This window comes from Notolepis coatsorum, assembly GCF_963971535.1.
Source record: "Notolepis coatsorum genome assembly, chromosome: 9".
Lineage (NCBI taxonomy): Eukaryota > Metazoa > Chordata > Actinopteri > Aulopiformes > Paralepididae > Notolepis > Notolepis coatsorum.
Window position 1 is genome coordinate 151,127,022 of NC_140173.1, and position 24,273 is coordinate 151,151,294.

Below are 24,273 nucleotides of genomic sequence, written 5' to 3' on the forward strand. Positions count from 1 at the left end.
GAAGTGTAAAAATTGTCTTTACTTCAAAAAGGGTAGCAACCAAAACAAGGAATCTCATAAATGAGAGCAGGTACAAAAACAAACAGAGGAACCACAGCAGAGCTGGTAGGGGAAGGCACAACTAATCTACAAAATAAACACTAATAAAACGAGACTGTAAAAACGAAAACAAAGATGACAATACAAACTGAAAAACTAGGCTTACTGAAATAGGGAGACAAGGAACGAATGACAGCGCAAGGACGAGGGTAACAGCAAGGACAGGATACTCAGGAAACATTAAAACAGGGATCTCCGGCGGTTAGGTGGCCGAGCGGAGATTGCGTTCGTCACCAGCCCCGGAGCTGTGAGCTGGATTCGCCTGTTCGAATCCAGCTCACAGCTCCGGGGTTGTCACCAGCTTGGCTGGCCGTCTGCACTAATATAATTGGCAGTATTAGAGGGTGGGAGAAGCTGGCGGGGTGGGTCCGGGTCGTTGTAAACAGCGACTCCTACAGTTCGGTCGGGGCGCCTGCTCAGCACGGATAGGACTTGAGGGGGATAGTGTGGTCCTCCCACACGCTACGCCCTCTCGATGAGAATCCGCGCTGCCAGGTGAAAAGAAGCGGTGATTGGCTGGACGTGTGTCGGAGGAAGCACGTGGTAGCCTCCACTCTCCCAGATGATCTGACTGTGGGGGGTAAGTGCGCAGCGACCAGGAAGGGACTGGGAATTGGCATACGACTAACATTGGGATGGGAGAAAATCGGAGGAAAATGGAGGGGGAAAAAGATATAAAAAAAAAAAAAAAAAAAACAGGGATCTCCAACAATGAACTCCAATAATGAACCGACAATGGAGGACAGGAAACACACAGCATATATAGACAGACTAATTAAGACATGGGACACAGGAATTAATTACCAACGAGGCACATGGGGAGAAACACAAGACCAAACACTCTGGGGAATTAAACAGGGAAACAAACAAAACTAACCACACAAGAAAAGACTGAACAAGACAGAGTAAACAACCACCATACAAGGGACAAATAAAACAATTAACAAGGGAACAAGACTAAAGATAACACATGGGAGACAACACAAAGGCCAGGATTAAAAGTCTGTCCAAAGGTGGGGGCTGGTGAGGAGGAGAGGAAAGTCTATGCAAGGGTGGGGGCTGGTGAGGAGGAGAGGAAAGTCTATGCAAGGGTGGGGGCTGTTGAGGAGAGGAGAAGGTCCCAGGGACAGGCGAACCCTCACACCAACATTAGATCGAATCAGTGGCGTCGTTTCAGTAAAAGCCAAGGTATGGCAATTAGGGAGGGTGGGGGGTTTCCCCCCCTTGGTGGATTTTTTTTGTCAAATCAGTTGCGCAATAGTCACTTTTGGTGAGTTGTTTCTATACAATTCACTTATATGACATTTATGACACAGGACTACACAAGCATTTTTAGTATAGAAATGTGTCAACAGACTAAAGCAGGGAACCACAATATTTTGCATACAAATTATGCAAAATGTAATATCATAACTGTCTATTATTTTTCTTGCAATTGAGCCAATTTTCCTTAGGTACGGTTTTGAGGTGTGTGTTCAACAGAATGTAGTATGAAAAACACGTTCACAAAAAGTATGGGTTACTGAATGCTGAACTGCACTGTTATAATCACTGAGCCATTGTAAGACCTTACCTGTGTCCCTGTATCACTTGTCTCTGCTGCCCTTTGATTAAAAAACATCTGTATGTCCATTTTCCAATTTCTTTGTGGCATATTTGAGTTAGTCACCTATAGTAAAAGTCACCTAAAGTGAGATAATTGACAATATCAAAACATGCTAGGGCTGTACCGAATAGTTCGAAGCTTCGTTCATAATGTTGACATTCAAATTCCAAATCAACATAAAAAACATTTTAATTATAAAAAAATAAAAATAAAAAAAAATTATTTGCCAAGGTATGGCGAGTGCCACACCTTGCCATACCAGAACGACGCCCCTGGTTGAATGTGTGAGTGAACGGGTGAATGTGTGGCATAATAAGTTGTAAAGCAGTTTGGATAAAAGCTGTTCTATAAATGCCGTCCATTTGCGATGCTTTGAGCTGACGGTGGCCATCTTGTTCTCATGTGTTCAGGTTGGTGAGAAATCTAGACATGAACGTCCACAAATTCTATGAATACGGCAAAGAGTTCATCAAGAAACAGAGGATGAGCCCCGACGCGTACATCCAGGTCGCCCTGCAGCTGGCCTACTACAGGTAACCTTAAGTACTACAGGTAACCTTAAGTACTACAGGTAACCCTAACCCTACTACAGGTACCCTAACCCTAACCCTACTACAGGTAAAGCAGGACATGGTTCTTACTACAGGTACAGCAGGACATGGTTCAGTACGCTTTATTTCAACCACAAGACACAAGGGTTTGTAGCAGGGGTGTAAAATGTAGCCAGAAATTATACTTAAAGGAAAACTCCAACATTTTGGGAAATTAGCTTACCGTCTTCTCCAGAGAGAGAGAGACAAGAAGATAGAGACCAGTCTCCTCTCTGTGTGCGTTCAGTAGAAAGCTATCTGGCTGCACGTTATAGCCTAGCTTAGCACAATGAATGGAAGTGGACATGACCGGGTAGCCTTCGGGGAAGAAGTGTTAGTTGGACAATGGCTAGGCTACCCGCCGGTCATGTCCGCTTCCATTCATTGTGCTAAGCTAGGCTATAACGTGCAGCCAGATAGCTTTCTACTGAACGCACACAGAGAGGAAACTGGTGTTTATCTTCTTGTCTCTCTCTGGAGAAGACGGTAAGCTAATTTCCTCGAAATGTTGGAGTTTTCCTTTAAGTGAAAGTATGGGTAACGTCTCAATATCTTACTCAAGTAAAAGTCAGAGTATCTGGCTAAAACACACTTGAGTAAAATTCAAAAAGTGTTCTACTTTTAAATGTACTTAAGTACTAAAAAGTAAAAGTAAAAACTTTTTTTCTGACTGTATTCTTCTGATAGCAGGTGTGTAATCAAAGATCCCCGCTTTCTAGTCTTGCACAAGGATCAATCAGCATGGGTATGGGCGGGTTCATTTTCCATTGATGGGGATTTGATTGGCTGTTTTTAAATAAACCGCGGCCGCAGGATTAATAGCGTTAACGTTAGTTCAGCCAGAGAAACAAACATACTAATTAAAATGGTTGGACCTGCGAGATTTGTACTTTGTAGGTCTGCATTTTAAATGTAAGGAGTAAAAAGTATGTTTTTTTTTCTCTGAAATGTAATTGAGTAAAAGTACAAGTATACAAACCTAATAATAATACTAGAGTAAAGTACAAATCCCCCCAAAACAGTACTTAAGTATTGTAACAAAGTACAATTACTCAGGTGCTTTACACCCCTGGTTTGCCCGGCGGCCACGTGACTGTTCTCGACCTCTGCCCTCTAGGTGTCACGGGAGGCCGGTGTCGACCTATGAGAGCGCTTCCATCCGCCGCTTCCAGGAGGGCCGCGTGGACAACATCCGCTCCGCCACGCCCGAAGCCCTGGCGTTCGTCAAAGCGATGACCGACGGGAAGTCGAGCATGAGTGTAAGATGATTTTAATTTAAAAAAAAATTTAATCTTTTTCCCCCTCCTTTTGCCTCCATTTTTCTCGTTATGCCAATTCCCAATCCCCTTCTTGGTCGCGTCAACATTTTAGGTAACCAACTTGTGTTCAGCGTTTCTCTGATTCTGTTTACAACGACCCGGACCCACCCCGCCAGCTTCTCCCACCCTCTAACACTGCCAATTGTGTTAGTATGAACGACCAGCCAAGCTGGTAGCAACGCCGATAGCTGGGCTCGGACCCAGCGTCTCCTGCGTTGGTGGCGAGCGCCTTGCCCACTACACCACCTAGATGATTTGTTTTTTAAGATACTAGTGTAACGGTTGTGACATCGTCACCTTAAACTTCGATGCCCCGACGGAGTTTCGAACCCGTGGTCTCCCGCGCCGCGGGCAACAGAACAGACCGCTATACCAGGAAGTGAACTCCCTGCTTTGTAACGTGTCTATGTGTCTTTTGAGGGTGAGAGTGAGTTTAACCCACAGCACCGCTACTCGCCCCAGTCGCTTCACAACCTCTGAAGTCCTTTGTGACTGTGCTTCACGGTACCATCCGTTAACACTAGCACACTTGCGTTTCAGCCGGACTGGTTTTTAATGTGGTGGAGGAAGTACACAAGTTTCTAAAGTAAAAGTACACATTCTACATGACGTTTGTGTATTCCAGAGCTCGGGAGCATTCAATCCTCGATCCATTGACCTCTAAAAAATGATGTTAAATGTGGCCCAGTTATGCTGCTCTGATTAAAGGGTGTGTTAACCCTTTCACTGCCGCACTACCAAACGGTTAACCCTCTCACTGCGACAATACGCAGAAGGTTAACGACCGTCGGTTGTGTGATAGTAAAGGGTTAACCTTCTGTCGTGTGGCAGTGAAAGGGTTAAAGTGGTACGTGGTCCAGTAATGCTGCTCTGATTAAAGGTTGTGTTAAAGTGGTATGTGGTCCAGTTATGCTGCTCTGATTAAAGGTTATGTTAAAGTGGTATGTGGTCCAGTTATGCTGCTCTGATTACAGGTTATGTTAAAGTGGTATGTGGTCCAGTTATGCTGCTCTGATTACAGGTTATGTTAAAGTGGTATGTGGTCCAGTTATGCTGCTCTGATTAAAGGTTATGTTAAAGTGGTACGTGGTCCAGTAATGCTGCTCTGATTAAAGGTTGTGTTAAAGTGGTATGTGGTCCAGTTATGCTGCTCTGATTACAGGTTATGTTAAAGTGGTATGTGGTCCAGTTATGCTGCTCTGATTAAAGGTTATGTTAAAGTGGTATGTGGTCCAGTTATGCTGCTCTGATTAAAGGTTGTGTTAAAGTGGTATGTGGTCCAGTTATGCTGCTCTGATTAAAGGTTGTGTTAAAGTGGTATGTGGTCCAGTTATGCTGCTCTGATTAAAGGTTGTGTTAAAGTGGTATGTGGTCCAGTTATGCTGCTCTGATTAAAGGTTGTGTTAAAGTGGTGTGTGGTCCAGTTATGGTGCTCTGATTAAAGGTTGTGTTAAAGTGGTACGTGGTTCAGTTATGCTGCTCTGATTAAAGGTTGTGTTAAAGTGGTATGTGGTCCAGTTATGCTGCTCTGATTAAAGGTCGTGTTAAAGTGGTATGTGGTCCAGTTATGCTGCTCTGATTAAAGGTTATGTTAAAGTGGTATGTGGTCCAGTTATGCTGCTCTGATTAAAGGTTATGTTAAAGTGGTATGTGGTCCAGTTATGCTGCTCTGATTAAAGGTTATATTAAAGTGGTATGTGGTCCAGTTATGCTGCTCTGATTACAGGTTATGTTAAAGTGGTATGTGGTCCAGTTATGCTGCTCTGATTACAGGTTATGTTAAAGTGGTATGTGGTCCAGTTATGCTGCTCTGATTACAGGTTGTGTTAAAGTGGTATGTGGTCCAGTTATGCTGCTCTGATTAAAGGTTATGTTAAAGTGGTATGGTCCAGTTATGCTGCTCTGTTAAAGGTTGTGTTAAAGTGGTATGTGGTCCAGTTATGCTGCTCTGATTACAGGTTGTGTTAAAGTGGTATGTGGTCCAGTTATGCTGCTCTGATTACAGGTTGTGTTAAAGTGGTATGTGGTCCAGTTATGCTGCTCTGATTAAAGGTTGTGTTAAAGTGGTATGTGGTCCAGTTATGCTGCTCTGATTAAAGGTTATGTTAAAGTGGTATGTGGTCCAGTTATGCTGCTCTGATTAAAGGTTGTGTTAAAGTGGTATGTGGTCCAGTTATGCTGCTCTGACCATGTTTTCTATGCAAAATCCTTCTCTTCAAACTAACTAGTAACTGACGGGTTCAGATAAATGTAGTGGAGTAAAAAAGTACAATATCTATTTTGAAATGTAGTGGAGTAAAAAAAATAAAGTTCCCTAAAATGAAAACACTCATGTTAAGTACAAGTAGCTTGAAATTGTACATAAGTACAGTATAGTGTTTTTTTTTATTAAAGCACTGTGTCTATTAAAGTACGTGTCAGTTACTGCAAATGGAGGGTTATCGTGACACAAACGTTGAATCTCTGTCCACCTCCGCAGGACACGGAGAAGATGGAGAAGTTACGGGGTGCCATCGCTGCACAGACCGGGTACACAGTCCAGGTAAGATCATCTCGTGAAGAGACTTATCTTTTTATCAAATTTTCTTTTTATTTCACTTTTTTCACTTCACAACAAAGCACAATACAATAACGGAATAATAACACAAGACACCACAGGACAGTACTTCAACAATAATAATAACGACAATAACGACAAGACAATCAGAAATAATACAAATGATAATAAATCCAGAATATACAATTTTTTTTTAATTTAATATTAAATTATATTATTACAGACACCACAAAATACTACCCCTCCCGCACCCCCCCCCCCCCCCCCCCCCACACACACTTTATCCAATCAGGAAAGAGAACCCTATACTGTAGATATTTGTACTTATTTCAAGAAATCTTGCCAAGCCAAATTTGCTTACTGCACTGGCACACTGGCAGATTATGTTACCCAATTAAAGCACATAATATGGTCTAACAAAATATCATTTGCTTAAAACTAGTTTTCATTTCTTATTTTTGTTAGACCATGTTACTGACTAAACACTCTATACCAATGATGGCTGTCTGAATGTAGAGCTATTATTTTAACATGTAGACCACTTATTTTAACATGTAGACCACTTATTTTAACATGTAGACCACTTATTTTAACATGTAGACCACTTATTTTAACAAGTCAACAGCACTTACAGCACCTTTTAAGATATCTCTGACCTCCCATTGCAGGAAAGGCCTTTCAGTCAGTGTCATTGTTGCCTAGCATTATGCTAATACCAAACCAACTGGAACAACATTGAATCACAGCTCTGTCATTTGTTACGTATGGTAATCCAATTATTTTAGGCTATAAAATAATTGGGTGGGGGTGGGGGTGGGGGGGGGGGGGGAGTGGCTCAGGAAGCAAAGCGGTCATCTGGTAATCAGAAGTTGCCCCCCATCTCCTCCCCTAGCAGCGTGTCGAAGTGTCCTTGAGCAAGACACTTAACCCCTAACTGCTCCCGATGAGCAGGTCGGCACCTTGCATGGTCGCCTCCGCCGTCGGTGTGTGAATGTGTGAGTGAACGGGTATAATGTGAGGAACAAATTGTAAAGCGCTTTGGATAAAAGCTGTTTGCCATATACACACTCATGCTGGCCAAGGAAAATACAACAACAGACTGGCTGACTGACTGTCCCTTACCGCCCCTCCGGTCCTCTTCCACTGCTTCCCTCGTCGTCCCGTCATCCAAACTCAAAAGGTTTTGGTGATCGGGCTTTTCCTCACGCGCTGCACCCCGACTCTGGAACACCCTCCCTCCCTCAGACCATCAGAGACTCTCTCTCACTCTCCACCTTCAAATCCTGTCTCAAAACCCACCTGTTCTCCCGAGCATTCAACCTTCCCCACCCATAACCACCCTCCTCCAACCTGTCACCCCCCTTTCCCCCCCCCCCCCCCCTACCTTCTCTCCTCTCCTGCCCCTCCCTTACTTACTTACCTCCCGACTGTCTCCCCTCCCCGACTGGCTCCTGTATTTTGTTGTCTGTCTGTTTCTCTTGGTTCTATGTTCTTGTGTATTCATATTGTTCCCTGTTTCCCTGTGGTTCTAAACTTTCTATGTTTCTTCTCTTTTTTGCCTGTTGTCAGCGACTTTGGGTCATTGAAAGCAGGGATGGGATCGAATATTAAAAAATTCGAATATTCGATCCCATATCTACATTCGATTCTTATGTCAGAAAATCAAAAATCGAAAATAAATAAATAAAAGTATTATTTTTTTTTAATTATTATTATTATTATAATTTTTTTTTAAGCAAACCATTCTTATTTCATTCCTTTTCATATTTAGAGACAGCCTAATTGATCTAAAATATGCACGTGCTACTGTTTCTGTTTGTTTATTAAAACCGGTTGATAGTAGTGCCTATTTATGTGCAATACCCTTTGATTTTTAATGATCCATTCTATTAAAAAGAATAACTGAATTTAACTGAAACTGAACATTTTAACTGAATTTAAACTGAAACAGAAAATAACTAAATATATATATATATTTTTTATTTTTTATTTTTTTTAAAGATTTATTTTTGGCGTTTTATAGCTTTATTTCTACTGGGCAGTCCAGTAGGGAGAGACAGAGGAGGAATGGGAGACAGAGTGGGGGGAAGACATTTGGCAAATAACGACGGGTTCGGGAGTCGAACCCGGGTCGGCCGTGTCGCGGCTGAGCGTGCTATGTGGTTCGCCACTGGGGCGCCCATAACTATATATTTTTAATAAAAAAAAAAATATTCGAATATTCAATCTTAAAGGGGAACTATTTTACTATTTCTTTCACTATTTGGGCACTTTTACACAATTCCTGTGAGTCTATGGAACACCTCTGTAATATATATATTTTTTTTTATTCATTGTTTTGTATTTCTAATCAAGTCCTCAAAAACAGCATTTTTCTACCTCAAGATCTCGAGCTGTTTTGAGCCTGGGCTCCTAAACCACTGCGCCGGGCCGGCCCCGCCTGAACATTAACATGCAGCAGTGTCTTTATGACATCACATATAGGGCACATTTTCAGATGACTCAGTTCAGTGAGGGTGAATATTGTGAGAGGAGAATTGGAAGAATGCGCCAATATGAGAATTTTGAGACATAGATCATATTAATATAAGTTCACATAGCTAGGAAACAATGCTAAACACTCAAAAAGGCCATTTATAAGATAGTTCCCCTTTAAGAACCAGCGATTTTCGAATAGCACTTTTGCTACAGTAGAAAGTCCCATCCCTAAAGCGCTATACAAAATAAATGAATTATGTGTCTCCTTCTCAGGCGATCACTGGGATGGCCATAGACAATCACTTACTGGGACTGCGGTCGATCGCACTGGAGCTGCAGAGGGAGAAGCCGGAGATGTTCACAGATGAAGCCTTTCTCATCAGCAACCAGTTCATTCTCTCTACAAGTCAAGTAGGTTCCACCCGTTTTGAAAACTTCAATGTCTCTCATTTCTTTTTTCTCCTCCTATTTTTCTTGTATTTTCCTCCCTATCCCAATTTTTTTTGTCGTTATGCCAATTCCCCCCTCCTCCCCTTCCTGGTCGTTGCGCGCATGTGCCCCCCACTGGTCGGTCTAGGGAGCCCTAAAGTCTATCACATGCTTCCTCCGATACATAGGAGACAGCCAGCAGCCTCTTTTTCACCTGACAGCGAGCACTCTCATTGGGTGAGTGTAACGCGTGGGAGGATCACACTACCTCACCCAGATCCCTTCCTCGCTGTGCAGACGCCCTGACCGACCTGTAGGAGTCGCTGTTTACAACGACCAGTATACCACCCACCACCGGCTTCCCTCCCGCTGACTCTGCCAATTGTGTCAGTATGGACGACCGGCCCAAGCCGGAGGCACCGCTGACAGCCGGATTCGATACCAGTGTCTCCGCGGTGGTAGACAGACGCTTAGTCCGCTGCGCTACCCGGCCGCCCCTGATGTCTCTCATTTCAAAGATAATTCAATTCCACCCTGAGAGGACAAAATGTCCTTCCAATGTCCCGTTTCCTGTGAGATGCGGAGTGAAGAACTTTAACCCTTTAAACCCCACTTAAGATAAGATGAGATATTCCTTTATTGATCCCCCCTTGGGGGAATTTGCGGGGTGTCACAGCAGCACGGGGGAGGGGGGAGGGGAGGTATGGGCAGGGTAATAGTAGAAAGACATAAATATAGTTAATCAAATTAGATCTGAATATAAAAATGAGGAAATGAACATTGTAAACAATAGAATTAACTCTGATGAATATGAAAATATGAGAGGAAATAAACAGTGTAAACAAAAGTGTGATGAGGGTCTCTGTATGCCCTCAGCGGTTATATTATAATTATGTTACTAATAAATATGGCACATTTCCCCCCCAGGTCCCGACCACCGTCGAGATGTTCTGCTGCTACGGCCCGGTGGTGCCGAACGGCTACGGCGCCTGCTACAACCCCCAGTCGGACCACATCGTCTTCTGCGTGTCCAGCTTCCGCGAGAACCCCGAGACCCGCTCGGCGGAGTTCGTGGCCGTGGCGGAGCGGGCGCTCCTGGACATGAGGGACCTCTGCTCCCGGTGTAGCAGCGCCAGCACCAGCAGCAGCACCGGCACCAGCGCCTCCTCCTCCTCCTCGGGGCCCGGTCCGGCCCAGCAGCAGCAGAGGAGGAGGACGGGGGGGGGGGGCCGGACGTCGGAGAGACACACGCAGACGGAGACGAACTGGCACCCGGAGGAGAGACCCGGGGATGGCGCTGCTGCTGACCCGAGCGGCGGTCTCCACCCGAGACCAGCGCCGCCGCCACCGCCGGAGGTGCCGGTGAAAGAGGCGGAGCGGATCGTGCCGGAGGCGCCTCAGACCCTCCAGACGTCTTCTTCTTCACGAGGAGCCGCCTGCAGAGTTCTGAAGAACGGAAGCGGCGAGACATAGGAAGAGAATTATTAACAACGAGTGTGATGTGTTCAGTAGACCTGTTCGCTGCGCATCACCGGAGCAGAAAGGAACGTAATCCTGGTCAGAACAAACGGGGCAGACTACAATATATTTGCATTAGTTAGCCACCCATGCTAACGATCTCTAAACAATCAATCCATGCCAAAGCTAGATAATGTAAAAGGTGAAAGACTCACACTCACACAGCCGTGCTGCTGATTTGGCTAAATTACATCCAGCCGTTTTCGTTTGAAACTACTTTTAGTCAGGGGGAGTGTCGTGGTTTCTCCATAGAGCCCCGTCGTACTTATTTTAGCGCAGCAGCTCGCGCAGGTAGGGGGCAGCTTAGTCACGTGACTCAGCTGGTGTTGCTGATTGGCTCGAACACGGTATGTGTGTATACAGCGAACAGGTCTATGTATAACCGTGTGTCCTTTGCACCGCTGTACTAATGTTATCTTTTTCAGTTGTTTACAGAAAAGGGACATTGGATGTACTAGAGATAGGAATCACCTCGACACTCGTTTTGCGACGCAGGCTACTGGAAAAGGGTTTTATTAGGTATTGGGTTTATTTCTAACCGCCGACGTGTTTGTAGTCTGTATTTAGTGAGAATATTCTATGATGATGTAGTAGACTATTTATTTATTTATTTTTGGCTACCAAAGAGGACCCTTTGTAGCTGTCGTTACAAACATGTTACCCATACAGTATAACGGTATCACAGTGTGGTAATGTGGAAATAGTTGGTAGCATTAAAAAAAAAAAAAAAAACGAAATGAATGTATCCGTGCCGGTTCAAATTCACAAGTTACATGATTGCTTTTTGTTTTCATGTAAGTAGCCTACATACATATAGGCTAAATTAGATCTTTACTCAATGTTCCTCTTGACGGTTCGAGTTACTGGGCGATATGTTCACAAGCTCAGTGGGTTCGTGGCAATAGATCATATTCGCATATAATGACCACAGTGTGAATACGGTCAATAGAGCAGAAGATAGAGAAGTGGACGTTTTGCACATCAAACCTATATTTTAGTAAAGCACTGTGTAAGATAAGATACAATATATAGACATTCCTTTATTGATCCCCTTGGGGGGGAGGGGGGCTTGGGGGGAGGGGGAGGGGGAGGGGGGAGGGGAGGTATGGGCAGGGTAATAGTAGAGAGACATAAATAAAGGCAATAAAATGATATCTGAATATAAAATTATGAGAGAAAATAAACGGTGTAAATAATATAATTAACTCTGAATATATTAAAATATGAGGGAAAATAAACAGCGTATCGGTTATACGTTACAATAAATAAGAGCACACCTCTCTTGGACAAGTGAGGAAAGACAATACTGAAGCCTCCTCGTTTAACCCTTTCACTACCACACTACAGACGGTTAACCTTTCACTACCACACTACAGACGGTGAACCTTTCCCTACCACACTACAGATGGTTAACCTTCTGTAGTGGGGTAGTGAAACCGTCTGTAGTGTGGTAGTGAAAGGGTTACCTTCTGTAGTGTAGGTAGTGAAAGGTTACCCTTCTGTCGTGTGGTAGTGAAAGGGTTAACCCTTTGTCGTGTGGCAGTGAAAATGTTAATGTCTTTGCGACGTTTGAATCGCGGGTTTCTTGTGATCTGTGAATTGTGTATAACCCTGCTGATGTGTACCAAGTGATGGTCTGTTTGTCAACTGACAGGTTGCATGCAGCTCTCCGAGAAGTTCTTCATTGTAAAACCAAAATCATCTATGCAAATCCCAAAGTGAATAGTCTTGAGAAATTGTGATGTCTATGTACACGTGGTTTTAAGTCTGTATACATGTAACTATAAAAAGTTACAATCAAGACATTAAAGTTCATTCCCTTCATGCTATGGTCGTGCTGAGCAGTAACTAAAAGCTCTGGCCCAGGGTAAAGTGTACTTGTGACTTTCTCAAAGAATGTTAAATGCGTTCACAACTGTGTATTTGTACATGTTTGTGTAAAAGACTATATCATTTTATTTATTTTTGTATGATGTAATGTCGTAGTTAGCGTATGTAAAATGTACATTTGAAATGTGATTTAAAAACAGATATATCTATCAGAAGTGATTATTACATGTATTATGACAGTGAAGTGTTGTAAGATGAATAAATAAATACAATTTTAAATGCTGTATAAGCCTAAACATGATATAAAATGACGTACTTTTACTCCACGTCAAGGGATAGGTGTGCTTTTTGGAACCCTAGCATACCAATATAAATGTAAGATACATTTTAGTCCTTTTATTGTTCGCTGAATTAGATAATTCTGGGCGGTATTTGACATTATAGGTTTCTAGTATACAAATGACAATGTGATATGACATTTTCTATGACTTCATCTTGCAATACAATAGTCATGGTCCTATTTCATTCACAACGGTCTATTTAGTTTTAAAACCTTTTTTGATTCATTAAGAAATATTGAATTGAATTGCAAACCTTTATTTAATAAACTCGTGAGACACTGAGGTCACTTACAGAGACGACGAGCTCGCAAAACAAAAGACGCAGTTTATCAGCAATTTCATACATATAGACACAATGAATAAGAATAAACAATAAAACATCAGCTAAGATAGTCAGTTACAGTTACAAGTCGACACACACATATATATATATACACAGTATCTATATATATTTGTTTAACCCTTTCACTACCACACTACAGAAGGTTAACCCTTTACTATCACACTACAGACGGTTAACCGTCTGTAGTGTGATAGTAAAGGGTTAGCCTTCTGTAGTGTGGTAGTAAAGGGTTAACCGTCGGTAGTGAAAGGGTTAAGATATGTACAGTATGTATTGTGAACGACGGTACTTTGCATGGTAGGGATGACGATACCACGACCGTATTGTTGATTACATATAATAATAATAACTTACTCAGTCAATGGAGATCCGGTTAATACAATTTATTAACTCAGAGTGATCAAATACAAAGTTGAGAGAATAATGGCTTGATTGGCCCTCACCCCAAGTGACCAGCTGTGTCGTCACTCAAAGACAAGACCCAATCACAGGAAGGGGAGGGGCTTATTTATACACAGGAGAGAGGGGGAGGGGGGGGGGGGACCATAAAAACTGGGTTTTGGGGGGAGACAAGAGGGGGGGGGAGACAAGCTCCTATTTCCCCCACAGTGCACCTTATATACCTCCCAGCCCTGGAGAATACCACTATACTCTCTTGAAGAGGTTTCTTTGTTTACAATGCGTTTGACCTTTGACCTTTAGGCCTACTACAGCTCTGAGGAAGCGTGCACCAACTCATCGAGAGTCATTATGGGATACTTTACCGTGTGTGTTGTGTTCCCACTATGGGCTACAAAGCAACAGGAAATTAGGGCTGACCCCTAGTAGTCGAATAGTCGACCGATCGATCGAAAGGAGCCGTAGTCGACTGGCCAACCTCTTAGTCGAATACAAAAACAAATATATATATATTTTTTTATATTTTATTTAAAAAAAATTCATTCTTTCCAAAAGCAAAGAGGCCTAGAAGCGTGGCTAATGCTAATGGCACGCATACCAGAGGCTAACTGCCTAAGAAAACAGGCACAGAGGCACTGAAAGAGGATTTCACCGTCTAATGAACACACTAGACTAGACTAATATCAAGATGTATCCATCAGTGGACCAATTGCATGCTTTTGCAGAGGACAAGAAGCCTTCAGTCGACTCCTTCAGACATTAAGCACCCCCACAGCCCAAATGGGAAAAAAATAAAAATAAAAAAAATTATTATACTTTTTTTCACATTTTTTTTTCATAGTCGACTATCGGCTAATTTCGGCCAATCATAGTCGACTATCCAAATCCTTAGTCGGGGACAGCCCTACAGGAAATCATACATGTTCTATGTAAGTCGGCGACGTGAAGCTATACGGACGCAAGCCTGTCACGCAACGCGGCTCGACAACAGATCCCGACTCGACAGATCCCCCGGCTCGACAACAGATCCCGACTCGACAGATCCCGACTCGACAGATCCCGACTCGACAGATCCCCCGACTCGACAACAGATCCCCCGACTCGACAGATCCCCCGACTCGACAGATCCCCCGACTCGACAGATCCCCCGACTCGACAGATCCCCCGACTCGACAGATCCCCCGACTCGACAGATCCCCCAACTCGACAACAGATCCCGACTCGACAGATCCCCCGACTCGACAGATCCCCCGACTCGAGAACAGATCCCGGCATGAAGGACGACAGCAGCTTCAAACGGAAGTTGAGATGAGCTTGTATTATTTGTTCCCTTCAACCATATAGTGGGGCAGATAAGCTCATATATGGAAGGTATTGTGCATTTTATGAAAGAAGCATGAAACTTTCTACAGTGTTTCTATATACAGTACCATGACGTTTGTTTTCAGACGTGGAAACACTTCTGAATTTACCTCTGGAACTTGTCAGAGGCTGTACACATTTTGGGCTCTCAAAAACATGTTATTTTAAAGGGGAACTATTTTACTATTTCTTTCACTATTTGGGCACTTTTACACAATTCCTGTGAGTCTATGGAACACCTCTGTAATTTTTTTTATTTTTTTATTCATTGTTTTGTATTTCTAATCAAGTCCTCAAAAACAGCATTTTTCTACCTTAAGATCTTAAGCCGTTTTGAGCCTGGGCTCCAACCACTGTGTGCAGCTCATCATGTACCTGATGCCACACAGCCACATTATCATGCAGCGGTGTGTCTCTGACATCACAAATCATCACATTTTCAAATGACTCAGTTCAGTGAGGGTGAATATTGTGAGAGGAGAATTGGAAGAATGCGCCAATATGAGAATTAGAGACATAGATCATATTAATATAAGTTCACATAGCTAGGAAACAATGCTAAACACTCAAAAAGGCCATTTATAAGATAGTTCCCCTTTAAACTTTTTTTCTAGGCACAAAGGTATTATATCAAAAAGAAGAGTTGTGGAACCCACTGGTCATCATAAAAGTGCTTTAATAGATTAAATCACATGTATAGGATATGGCAATTGGGTTTCATGTCATACAAACACACCTCACACAAACACAAAGACTCAAAAAAGGACTTTCAACAATATGCGTGTTAAATCTGATTGAACAGTTGACATCTCTTAACCTACCCTAGTTGTAGTAAGTAGCACCTGCCCTACAATGACATCATTAGTGAGGCCTAACGGTCTCCTGAGCATGAGAGCAAAGGGCAGTACACTTGAGGGCAGCCTTTTTGCACTTGCAGCGTGTTGTACACCCTTTCTTGCAACCACAATGGATCAGTTCACAGCAGCTCTGTGATGCTTCTGGAAGGCTGGTCCACAGTGGCTGCCATCCCATTTCCTCTTTCACCCACAGCCCCAATCAGCAGGGCTTGGCAGCCGAGGGTCAGGTTCCAAGGCGTTGCTCCAAACATTGGCGTGATAGCTGGCACGCTTAATGTGTTGCTCTGGTGCAGTGATTCCCAACCTGGGGTCCGCCAGACCACAGATGATTTGAGGTCCTTTTTTTTTTTTTTTTACTTTTTTTTCTTTCAGAGAAATATTTAATTAGGATATTATTATCATCAGAAGCATGAATAGTCTCTCCACTACAATAAAAAATAAAGATAAATAAATAAACATCTAGACATGATTTTTGAACGTTAACAGTAGGCTACCGGGTAGCCGCTAAAACGCGAATCAGTTGACTAGCACGCTAGTTAACTTTCTCGGCTCGTCTGCAGTCAGCCGCCAGAGGCGAAAATGTGTGACAAACGAAAAGGAGATGACGGCAGCTCATCTGCAAAAAAAGTTAGGACCTACAGCAATCGCGAAAATTACATCACCATGGGCTTCACTGAGGGACAAACGACCTGAGTGTGTGATTTGTGGAGAAAAGTTGGCAAACTCGAGCCTGAAGCCCTTTTTTCGGAGGAAAGAACAGTCTCTCAAGGCGAACAAGCCCGTTGATAGAGTAGCGTGGAGCAGGGGTGGCAGTGATTTACAGAAGGCTACCGAAGCCTCCTTTGAGTGTTAGTGGGTCTAATTATGATGCATATGCCTGTGTATAAGCAGTTTGTTATTAAAATGACAAAATAAAGTATTAAAATGACAAAAAAAAAGTATTTTATGGTATTTTATTAGGAGGGGGGTCCAGGAATTTCATCAGAGATGTTTGGGGGTCCCTGGGGGAAAAAAGGTTGGGAACCCCTGCTCTAGCCCAGTGGTTCTCACCTGGTCTCGCCTCGGGACCCAACATTTTCCTTAGTCATTAAGTCGCAACCCAAATTTTTTAACCACTATGATTTATTTCAACTATATTTTTTGCAGTAATACACAATCTTTCATGCACTGTTAAAAACATGAAATAAACACAAAAAAAGTGCAACAAAAGTGCAACTAGGGCTAAAAACCCAATGAAATTATAATATAATAATAATAATAATAATAATAATAATAATAATAATAATAATAATAATAATAATAATAATAATAATAATAATAATAATAATAATAATAATAATAATAATAATAATAATAATAATAATAATAATAATAATAATAATAATAATAATAATAATAATAATAATAATAATAATAATAATAATAATAATAATAATAATAATAAATAATTATGCTTCTTAGCAGACTTCTTAGCTTAACATAACAGACCGACAGTAAGTTTGGGGGAACTAATGGGATAACTGGGGTTGCAACAAAAGTCCAACTAGGGCTAAAAACACAATGAAATAAAATAATAATAATAATAATAATAATAATAATAATAATAATAATAATAATAATAATAATAATAATAATAATAATAATAATAATAATAATAATAATAATAATAATAATAATAATAATAATAATAATAATAATAATAATAATAATAATAATAATAATAATAATAATAATAATAATAATAATAATAATGATGATGATGATGATGATGATGATGATGATGATGATGATGATGATGATGATGATGATGATGATGATGATGATGATGATGATGATGATGATGATGATGATGATGATGATGATAATAATAATAATAATAATAATAATAATAATAATAATAATAATAATAATAATAATAATAATAATAATAATAATAATAATAATAATAATAATAATAATAATAATAATAAATAATAATAAATCCTTCTTAGCAGACTTCTTAGCTTAACATCCCAGGAACTAATGTGATAACTGGGGATGTTGTTTTCTCCTGACAAGAGTCTCAAAGTCTGGGGTGATGGTAGACAAAGCAACTCTGAGGTCATGCTCAATGTCCAATCTGTTCCTCTGCTTTGTCTTCAGCTGGACCAGAGCTGAGAAGCCACTTTCACAAAGATAGGTAGTGCAAAAAAATAAAATAAAAAAAGAATAAAAAAAAACCTTTTTTTTTCACATCCGCGACCCACTCAAAATGGCCCGCGACCCACCAGTTGAGAAACACTGCTCTAGTGCAGCCTGCGTTGGGGGCATGAGCTCTGGATTTCTGAGTGAAGAGCTGTTTTCTAGCTTCATTCACCTCCGTGGTCTCGCCTGTCCTGTCATACATCAGTACGACAAAGCGATCCAACCGTGACTTTGGACATCTCACTCACATCACCCTGCATCTGCAGGAGCTCATTGAAAGCCACTCAGTCACTTCAGGGAAAGCCTTCCAAGTCTGCCATGCTGTTTTCTTTCCTCTTCCAGGCAAATGCTGAGACTGTGTCACATCCTGTGAGTGCGTGGACCAATGGGAGAGCAGCACACAGGTACTTGGACCCAGCTTGTTGGCTATTTCATGAACGCCAATATATCTGAGGTTGGTTCCACTACCAAGAGCGATCCACATTTTCTCTGGCTCGATCTTCCTAAACATGGCCACGGCCAGGACTACAACATCGGTCACGAATAATAAGGCAATGAGGGTTGTAAACAATGTTAGTTATCTCCATCCTACAAACACACTGTTTTTTTTTAACTAAGGGCATTAAAGTTCCTCGACTTAGTTGACCTTAAAACAGCAGAGATAGTTTTTAAAGCTAGAAGTTATCAACTGCCATGTAACTTACACCTTTTGTTTAAAGAACGAGAGGTGACGTATAATTTAAGAAGAACACTCAATTTGAAACAGCCTAGAGCTCGAACCACACTATGTCTGTGTCAGTTAAAGGAGTGAAACTCTGGAACAATATACCGGATGAAATAAAAAACAGCAGGAGTATTTTTAAGTTTAAAAAGATGTTTAAAAACAGGGTTAATAATAATAATAATAATCATAATTATGCTCAGAGGTCATTAATCGGCATACATGCGATGCATGAATGCGATTCGTCTCTGCGATTAACCCATCCCGTCGTCCTTCCCCCCCAAGGGCAGCCGGGAGCAGACAGGCGTCAACGTGAGCCGCGCCAGAGGACCAATCCAAGTGCTCCTGTCCGTCTTCGTCAAGGACGCCACAGCGTTAGCGATCTTGTTGTTGTGCATGTTTTTCCATTGGGTTTATCTTATCGGGGGGGGAACCCTTGCGAGCACAGAGGGGGAGAACATGCAAACTCCACACAGAAAGGCCTGGGAGATACCACACCTGGGTACCTGGCATCATGGAAACCTGGTCCCCAAGCGGGAATCGAACCCTGGACCTTCTTGCTGTGAGGCGACAGTGTTTAACCACTACACCACCGTGCCGCTTCCACGTTCTAGAATCTTATAAAATTTAACCTACAATGTTTATTTTTTTATTTTTTTCTACCATGAAACTCTGGTATTGCAGATGCATTTTTGATTTTCCTATGTTGGCTTATGTTCTTTTCAGGAAAGTTTTTTGTTGATTGTTGATTGTTGATTTTTTTATTTTATTTTTATCTTGCAAACTTTAACTTTTTTTGTTCTTTTCTGGATCGGTTTTTGTTGATTTTCTGATTGTTGATTTTTTTTGTTTGTTATATTTTGAAAACGTTTACTTCAAACCTATCCTTTTCGTTTGTTTATTTGTGAACATTTTTGAAAAATGTATTTGTAAACATTCGAAATAAAATAATAATAAAATAAAAAGAATAGTCACCTTCTTGCGACCCTTCTGAACTGCATCTGACACATGCAGAAGCACGCGTGTGTCTGCTTCCTCGTGAGAACATGGGGTGAGATTTGTCACGTGACACTGGGGAGGAGAGCAGAGCGCCATTTTGCCATGAGTTGCGTAAACGTCTTTTACTCTCATCTACTGTGATGCAAATTACTTGCTAAGAGAGGAATCCAAACAATTCTGTTTTGTCCTCATCAACACGCAGGACGTCTTTCCAGTGATTTGGCAGTGCAGTGATAGGCATCACCCGTCTCCTGATGATTCCCTTCCCTCTCTTCTGCCGGGTGGTTCCTTTCAGACTGTCTGGGATATAGATGTCCCAGATAACATATCAAGACGCCTTGTTTTTTCTCAAGCTGGGATTTTGCATTATGGCACAAAGACACTATCGGCATGGTCCTGGAAGGTCCTTTGCTGGACCAGGATTCAGCATCTGGACCACCGCTGCACCATCAAGGAACACAGCATCAACCACAGGGAGGAGGTTGTGAGTCGGTGTCATCAATCATTATGCAGTGCAAGAGGTCTGCTTTTGTACCAAGCCGCATCTTCCCTCCTTGAGATAAAGATGGTGGTGCTTCCTGGTTTTCATGACTGAAGAACTGATCCGGATTGCCATCACGTGTTTGGCAAAGCCACATACAGCCGCGCGAAGAGATTGCAATCACGCTTCAGTGCTTCAAGTTGTATCTTCTGCGTTGACTGTGTTTTCACTGGTGGGCAGCTGAACAGAGGCAATTTGTTCTTGAGCAGGGTATCCGTGACTGGCTTTGTTTGCTGCTCCAGGCGTTCTTCCACAAAGGTCTTGTACTGTTGTGCACCAAGGGACTCCACTTTCCTTACTGTGTGTGCAACTGACGAACTCATGATGTCTTTAGAGTCAAGCACCAGGAGATCCTGATTCTTCAAGAAATGGGTTCCCCATCTCTTCGATCACTGCTGTGAGGGACCTAACATGTTTTACGAAGGTTTCTTGCACTGCTGGCTGCTGCTCGTGGTGACGATTTTCACTTTCTGGGGTGCTTTCATTCTCGAAATCTGTAGTCATTCTGGCCATTTCTGGACCTGCCACCATCCAGCGATGATGCAGTGCCCCAGGATTCTCTGTCAGGCCAACTGCTCCACCAGATCCTTTGATGAGTGCGTTGTTGTTCTGTTTCGTGGCAGTGGTCAATTGCAATAGCAGATAATTTGTGACTTGTTTTATGCACAACAAACTTTCCGACACGGAACTCCTCCAGGATGGCTGGATGTTTATCAGAGAGGACCATCATGTCACAGACATGCACTGATAGCCACCTGGAGTAGTGAGTGTGGTCCAGAGCAAACATCCAGGGTAGTAGCTGTGTGAGGGTTTCCACATAGAGCTGAAAGTTGCCCTCCCACAGTGATCTGACGTATATGAGCATGAGGACCTCAAGTGATAAGGTTTTCAACCAGTAGTCAAAATGCACACTTTCCCTGACTCGCTGTAGGCATCATTCTTAAAATTTTGGCGGGGCCGCTTCAGGTATGCAGTGCTGACTGGAGGTCAGGGGCAGTAGCTTGTACCGGCTAGCAGCAGTAACTTGGTGAGCCTGTTTAGGTCCAGCTCAGCGGGTATCTGTCCAAATTCTTGAAATTCAAAAAGATGCCTGGCCAATGACACACAACCACTGCCTAGTGGTGGCTTGCTTGAGCGGGCAGGGCATTGCAAAGCTTCCCTTGTTTCCACTTGGCAGAGAGCACAGAGTTCCCAGTTAGTGGGGCAATGCAGCTTCTTAGATGTAGAAGGCTGGGCTGGATCAATCAGGATATGGCGTTTTGACATGACGCAGGCACAGTGTTGCATCGAATTGCTGAAGAGTGTCGTAGGCTGCCTTGCCAGTAGCTAGCTCTTTGGAGGAATTAATGGTGAAGAGGTTGGAGGTGGATTGGCTAACATTGCACAATGGCTAGCTAGCTCGCTAGTTGCTAGCTAGATATCTAACTGTATTTCATTTCATTTCATTTCATTCATCATCAACAACATTTCATTCATCAACAGCTAGAAATAGTATTTGATCAATAAGAACATGATAAAAATTCTCATCAAAATCATGCAACAAACTGACACATGGACACAAGGCCATGGCTGAGCAAGTGAATGTCTTTATTAGAACAAAACTGCCATTTTAACAAACATATATATTATTATAAAGGAGAATAATGGGACGAAAAGTTGAAAAATGCAATGCTGAGGTCAATGACCCCTCAAGGTCACCAGAGCAGGTCAGTCTGAAAGTGTTTCCACGTCTGAAATCAAACCTTGGGGTATGTAGATGATATGCTGAAAGTTTCATGCTTCTTTCATGAAATGCACAATTAGTTTGCTTAACCGCCCCACTAATAGGTGTAGATTCTAGGTGGGGGGGGGGCTGCTGGGGACACGCCCCCCTCAATATATTGAGAAGAGGTCAATTCGTTCCCCCTCAAAAAATATAGCTATTATGAAAGACAACCCCCTCCCCAAAAGAGGTATCTAAAAGAAAAGGTGGTCAAAACATTTATATGTCCTTCTTACCTGTAACTATATGTTAACCAACTATTTCAGACACCCCTACAGGACCGTACCATCAGACAGACACCCCTACAGGACCGTACCATCAGACAGACACCCCTACAGGACCGTACCATCAGACAGACACCCCTACAGGACCGTACCATCAGACAGACACCCCCCTACAGGACCGTACCATCAGACAGACACCCCCTACAGGGCCGTACCATCAGACAGACACCCCTACAGGGCCGTACCATCAGACAGACACCCCTACAGGCCCGTACCATCAGACAGACACCCCTACAGGACCGTACCATCAGACAGACACCCCCTACAGGGCCGTACCATCAGACAGACACCCCTACAGGGCCGTACCATCAGACAGACACCCCTACAGGACCGTACCATCAGACAGACACCCCCTACAGGACCATACCATCAGACAGACACCCCTACAGGACCGTACCATCAGACAGACACCCCCTACAGGACCGTACCATCAGACAGACACCCCTACAGGACCGTACCATCAGACAGACACACCCTACAGGACCGTACCATCAGACAGACACCCCTACAGGACCGTACCATCAGACAGACACCCCTACAGGACCGTACCATCAGACAGACACCCCTACAGGACCGTACCATCAGACAGACACCCCTACAGGACCGTACCATCAGACAGACACCCCTACAGGACCGTACCATCAGACAGACACACCCTACAGGACCGTACCATCAGACAGACACCCCTACAGGACCGTACCATCAGACAGACACCCCTACAGGACCGTACCATCAGACAGACACCCCTACAGGACCGTACCATCAGACAGACACCCCTACAGGACCGTACCATCAGACAGACACCCCTACAGGACCGTACCATCAGACAGACACCCCTACAGGACCGTACCATCAGACAGACACCCCTACAGGCCCATACCATCTCAACCTTGCAGAGGTGCCTCTTATAAATGTTCACCAGAAGAATGCAGGAAATTAACCTCTTAAGCCCGGAGCCCTATTTTCTGAAAATCCACCTAAAATACATACCTAAGTAAATGGAATATTGCTCCACTTCTACTTCTTGGTATCTAGGGTATCTATGGACCTCAGTGAATGTATTCCCAGTGTCTATTACTAGGCTTGCTTAAATTGTGATGAAACAAAGGAGAATATGAATTATGATTTGTCTTTGCATCTTTGACAGTGAATAACACCATGCAAAAAATTACCAGACATGAAAAACTGCCACTGAGCTCGTTCAGCACCTTCTTGAGATCACGTGCACAAAAAATCTAAGGAAATGAATAGAGTAATTTGCTTGCAGGGAGCTACAGTAGAAGCCTTTGGGAAGTGTAGTTTAAAAAAATGCCAACGTTCATTGAAAGCTCTGGGTGTCCTCTTCTAAAAATTACTCAAAATGACTACATTCAGTGACGGTTGCTTTTTCAAAATGGCCGATCCCCGTGATCACAATAACACATTTTCAAAAACTAAAACTCACTAATAACAGTTTAACCTATTGGTAAACAAACATATTGATGAAAATATACATTATAACTGCTGTTGTGACATGGTTATGATGTTTATTCTTGAATATGTTTGACATTCTTTTTTTTAATTATGTCAGACAGTCTGGAGAGCTTGATTTATGACGTGATGTCATTTTGGGACCGGTACCAGTCCCGTCGGGCTTAAAAGGTTAAGTGTTTGACACTCATAATTCCCCAATGTTGAACCCAAGTCCTTGCTTTCAACAAAAATTACATTTAAATGTCATAATATAGCAGGTAGTTGTCATTGTTGGAGAATTTGACTGTAAAGTTATTTTATCACAAGGAAAAAATATCTGGTTTGATTTTTACGTTAGTTAATGTTAAATGTTAAAACAAAATAACATTTAGTAGGATTTCTCTTCTACTAGTAATCTCATAGCAATCATATACTGATTATAGTTCGGTCCAGAACCTCAGTTCCGCGACCACTCTCCTCCGGCTGACATGTTTTGATGATTCATTTGACATCTATACACCATTTATAAGAGAAAATCTTTAAAATCCTAAAATCCAAGGCTTTTTCTAGAGGTGCAAATCAATCTTGAAACATGTACTTTT

General features: G+C 42.5%; 1 protein-coding gene across 1 annotated transcript in view; it reads left to right on the forward strand.

Moving 5' to 3' along the window:
- The window catches only part of chata (choline O-acetyltransferase a), a gene marked incomplete at both ends in the record, with an annotated part of 43,432 nt that extends 32,881 nt beyond the window's left edge, over positions 1-10,551 (forward strand). The window contains 5 exons of the mRNA XM_084322064.1: positions 2,116-2,238; positions 3,413-3,554; positions 6,094-6,156; positions 8,923-9,060; positions 10,006-10,551. Coding sequence (XP_084178190.1) covers positions 2,116-2,238; positions 3,413-3,554; positions 6,094-6,156; positions 8,923-9,060; positions 10,006-10,551 — 1,012 coding nt within the window. The remainder of the gene's footprint in view (positions 1-2,115; positions 2,239-3,412; positions 3,555-6,093; positions 6,157-8,922; positions 9,061-10,005) is intronic.
- Between the last annotated feature and the right edge of the window lie 13,722 nt (positions 10,552-24,273).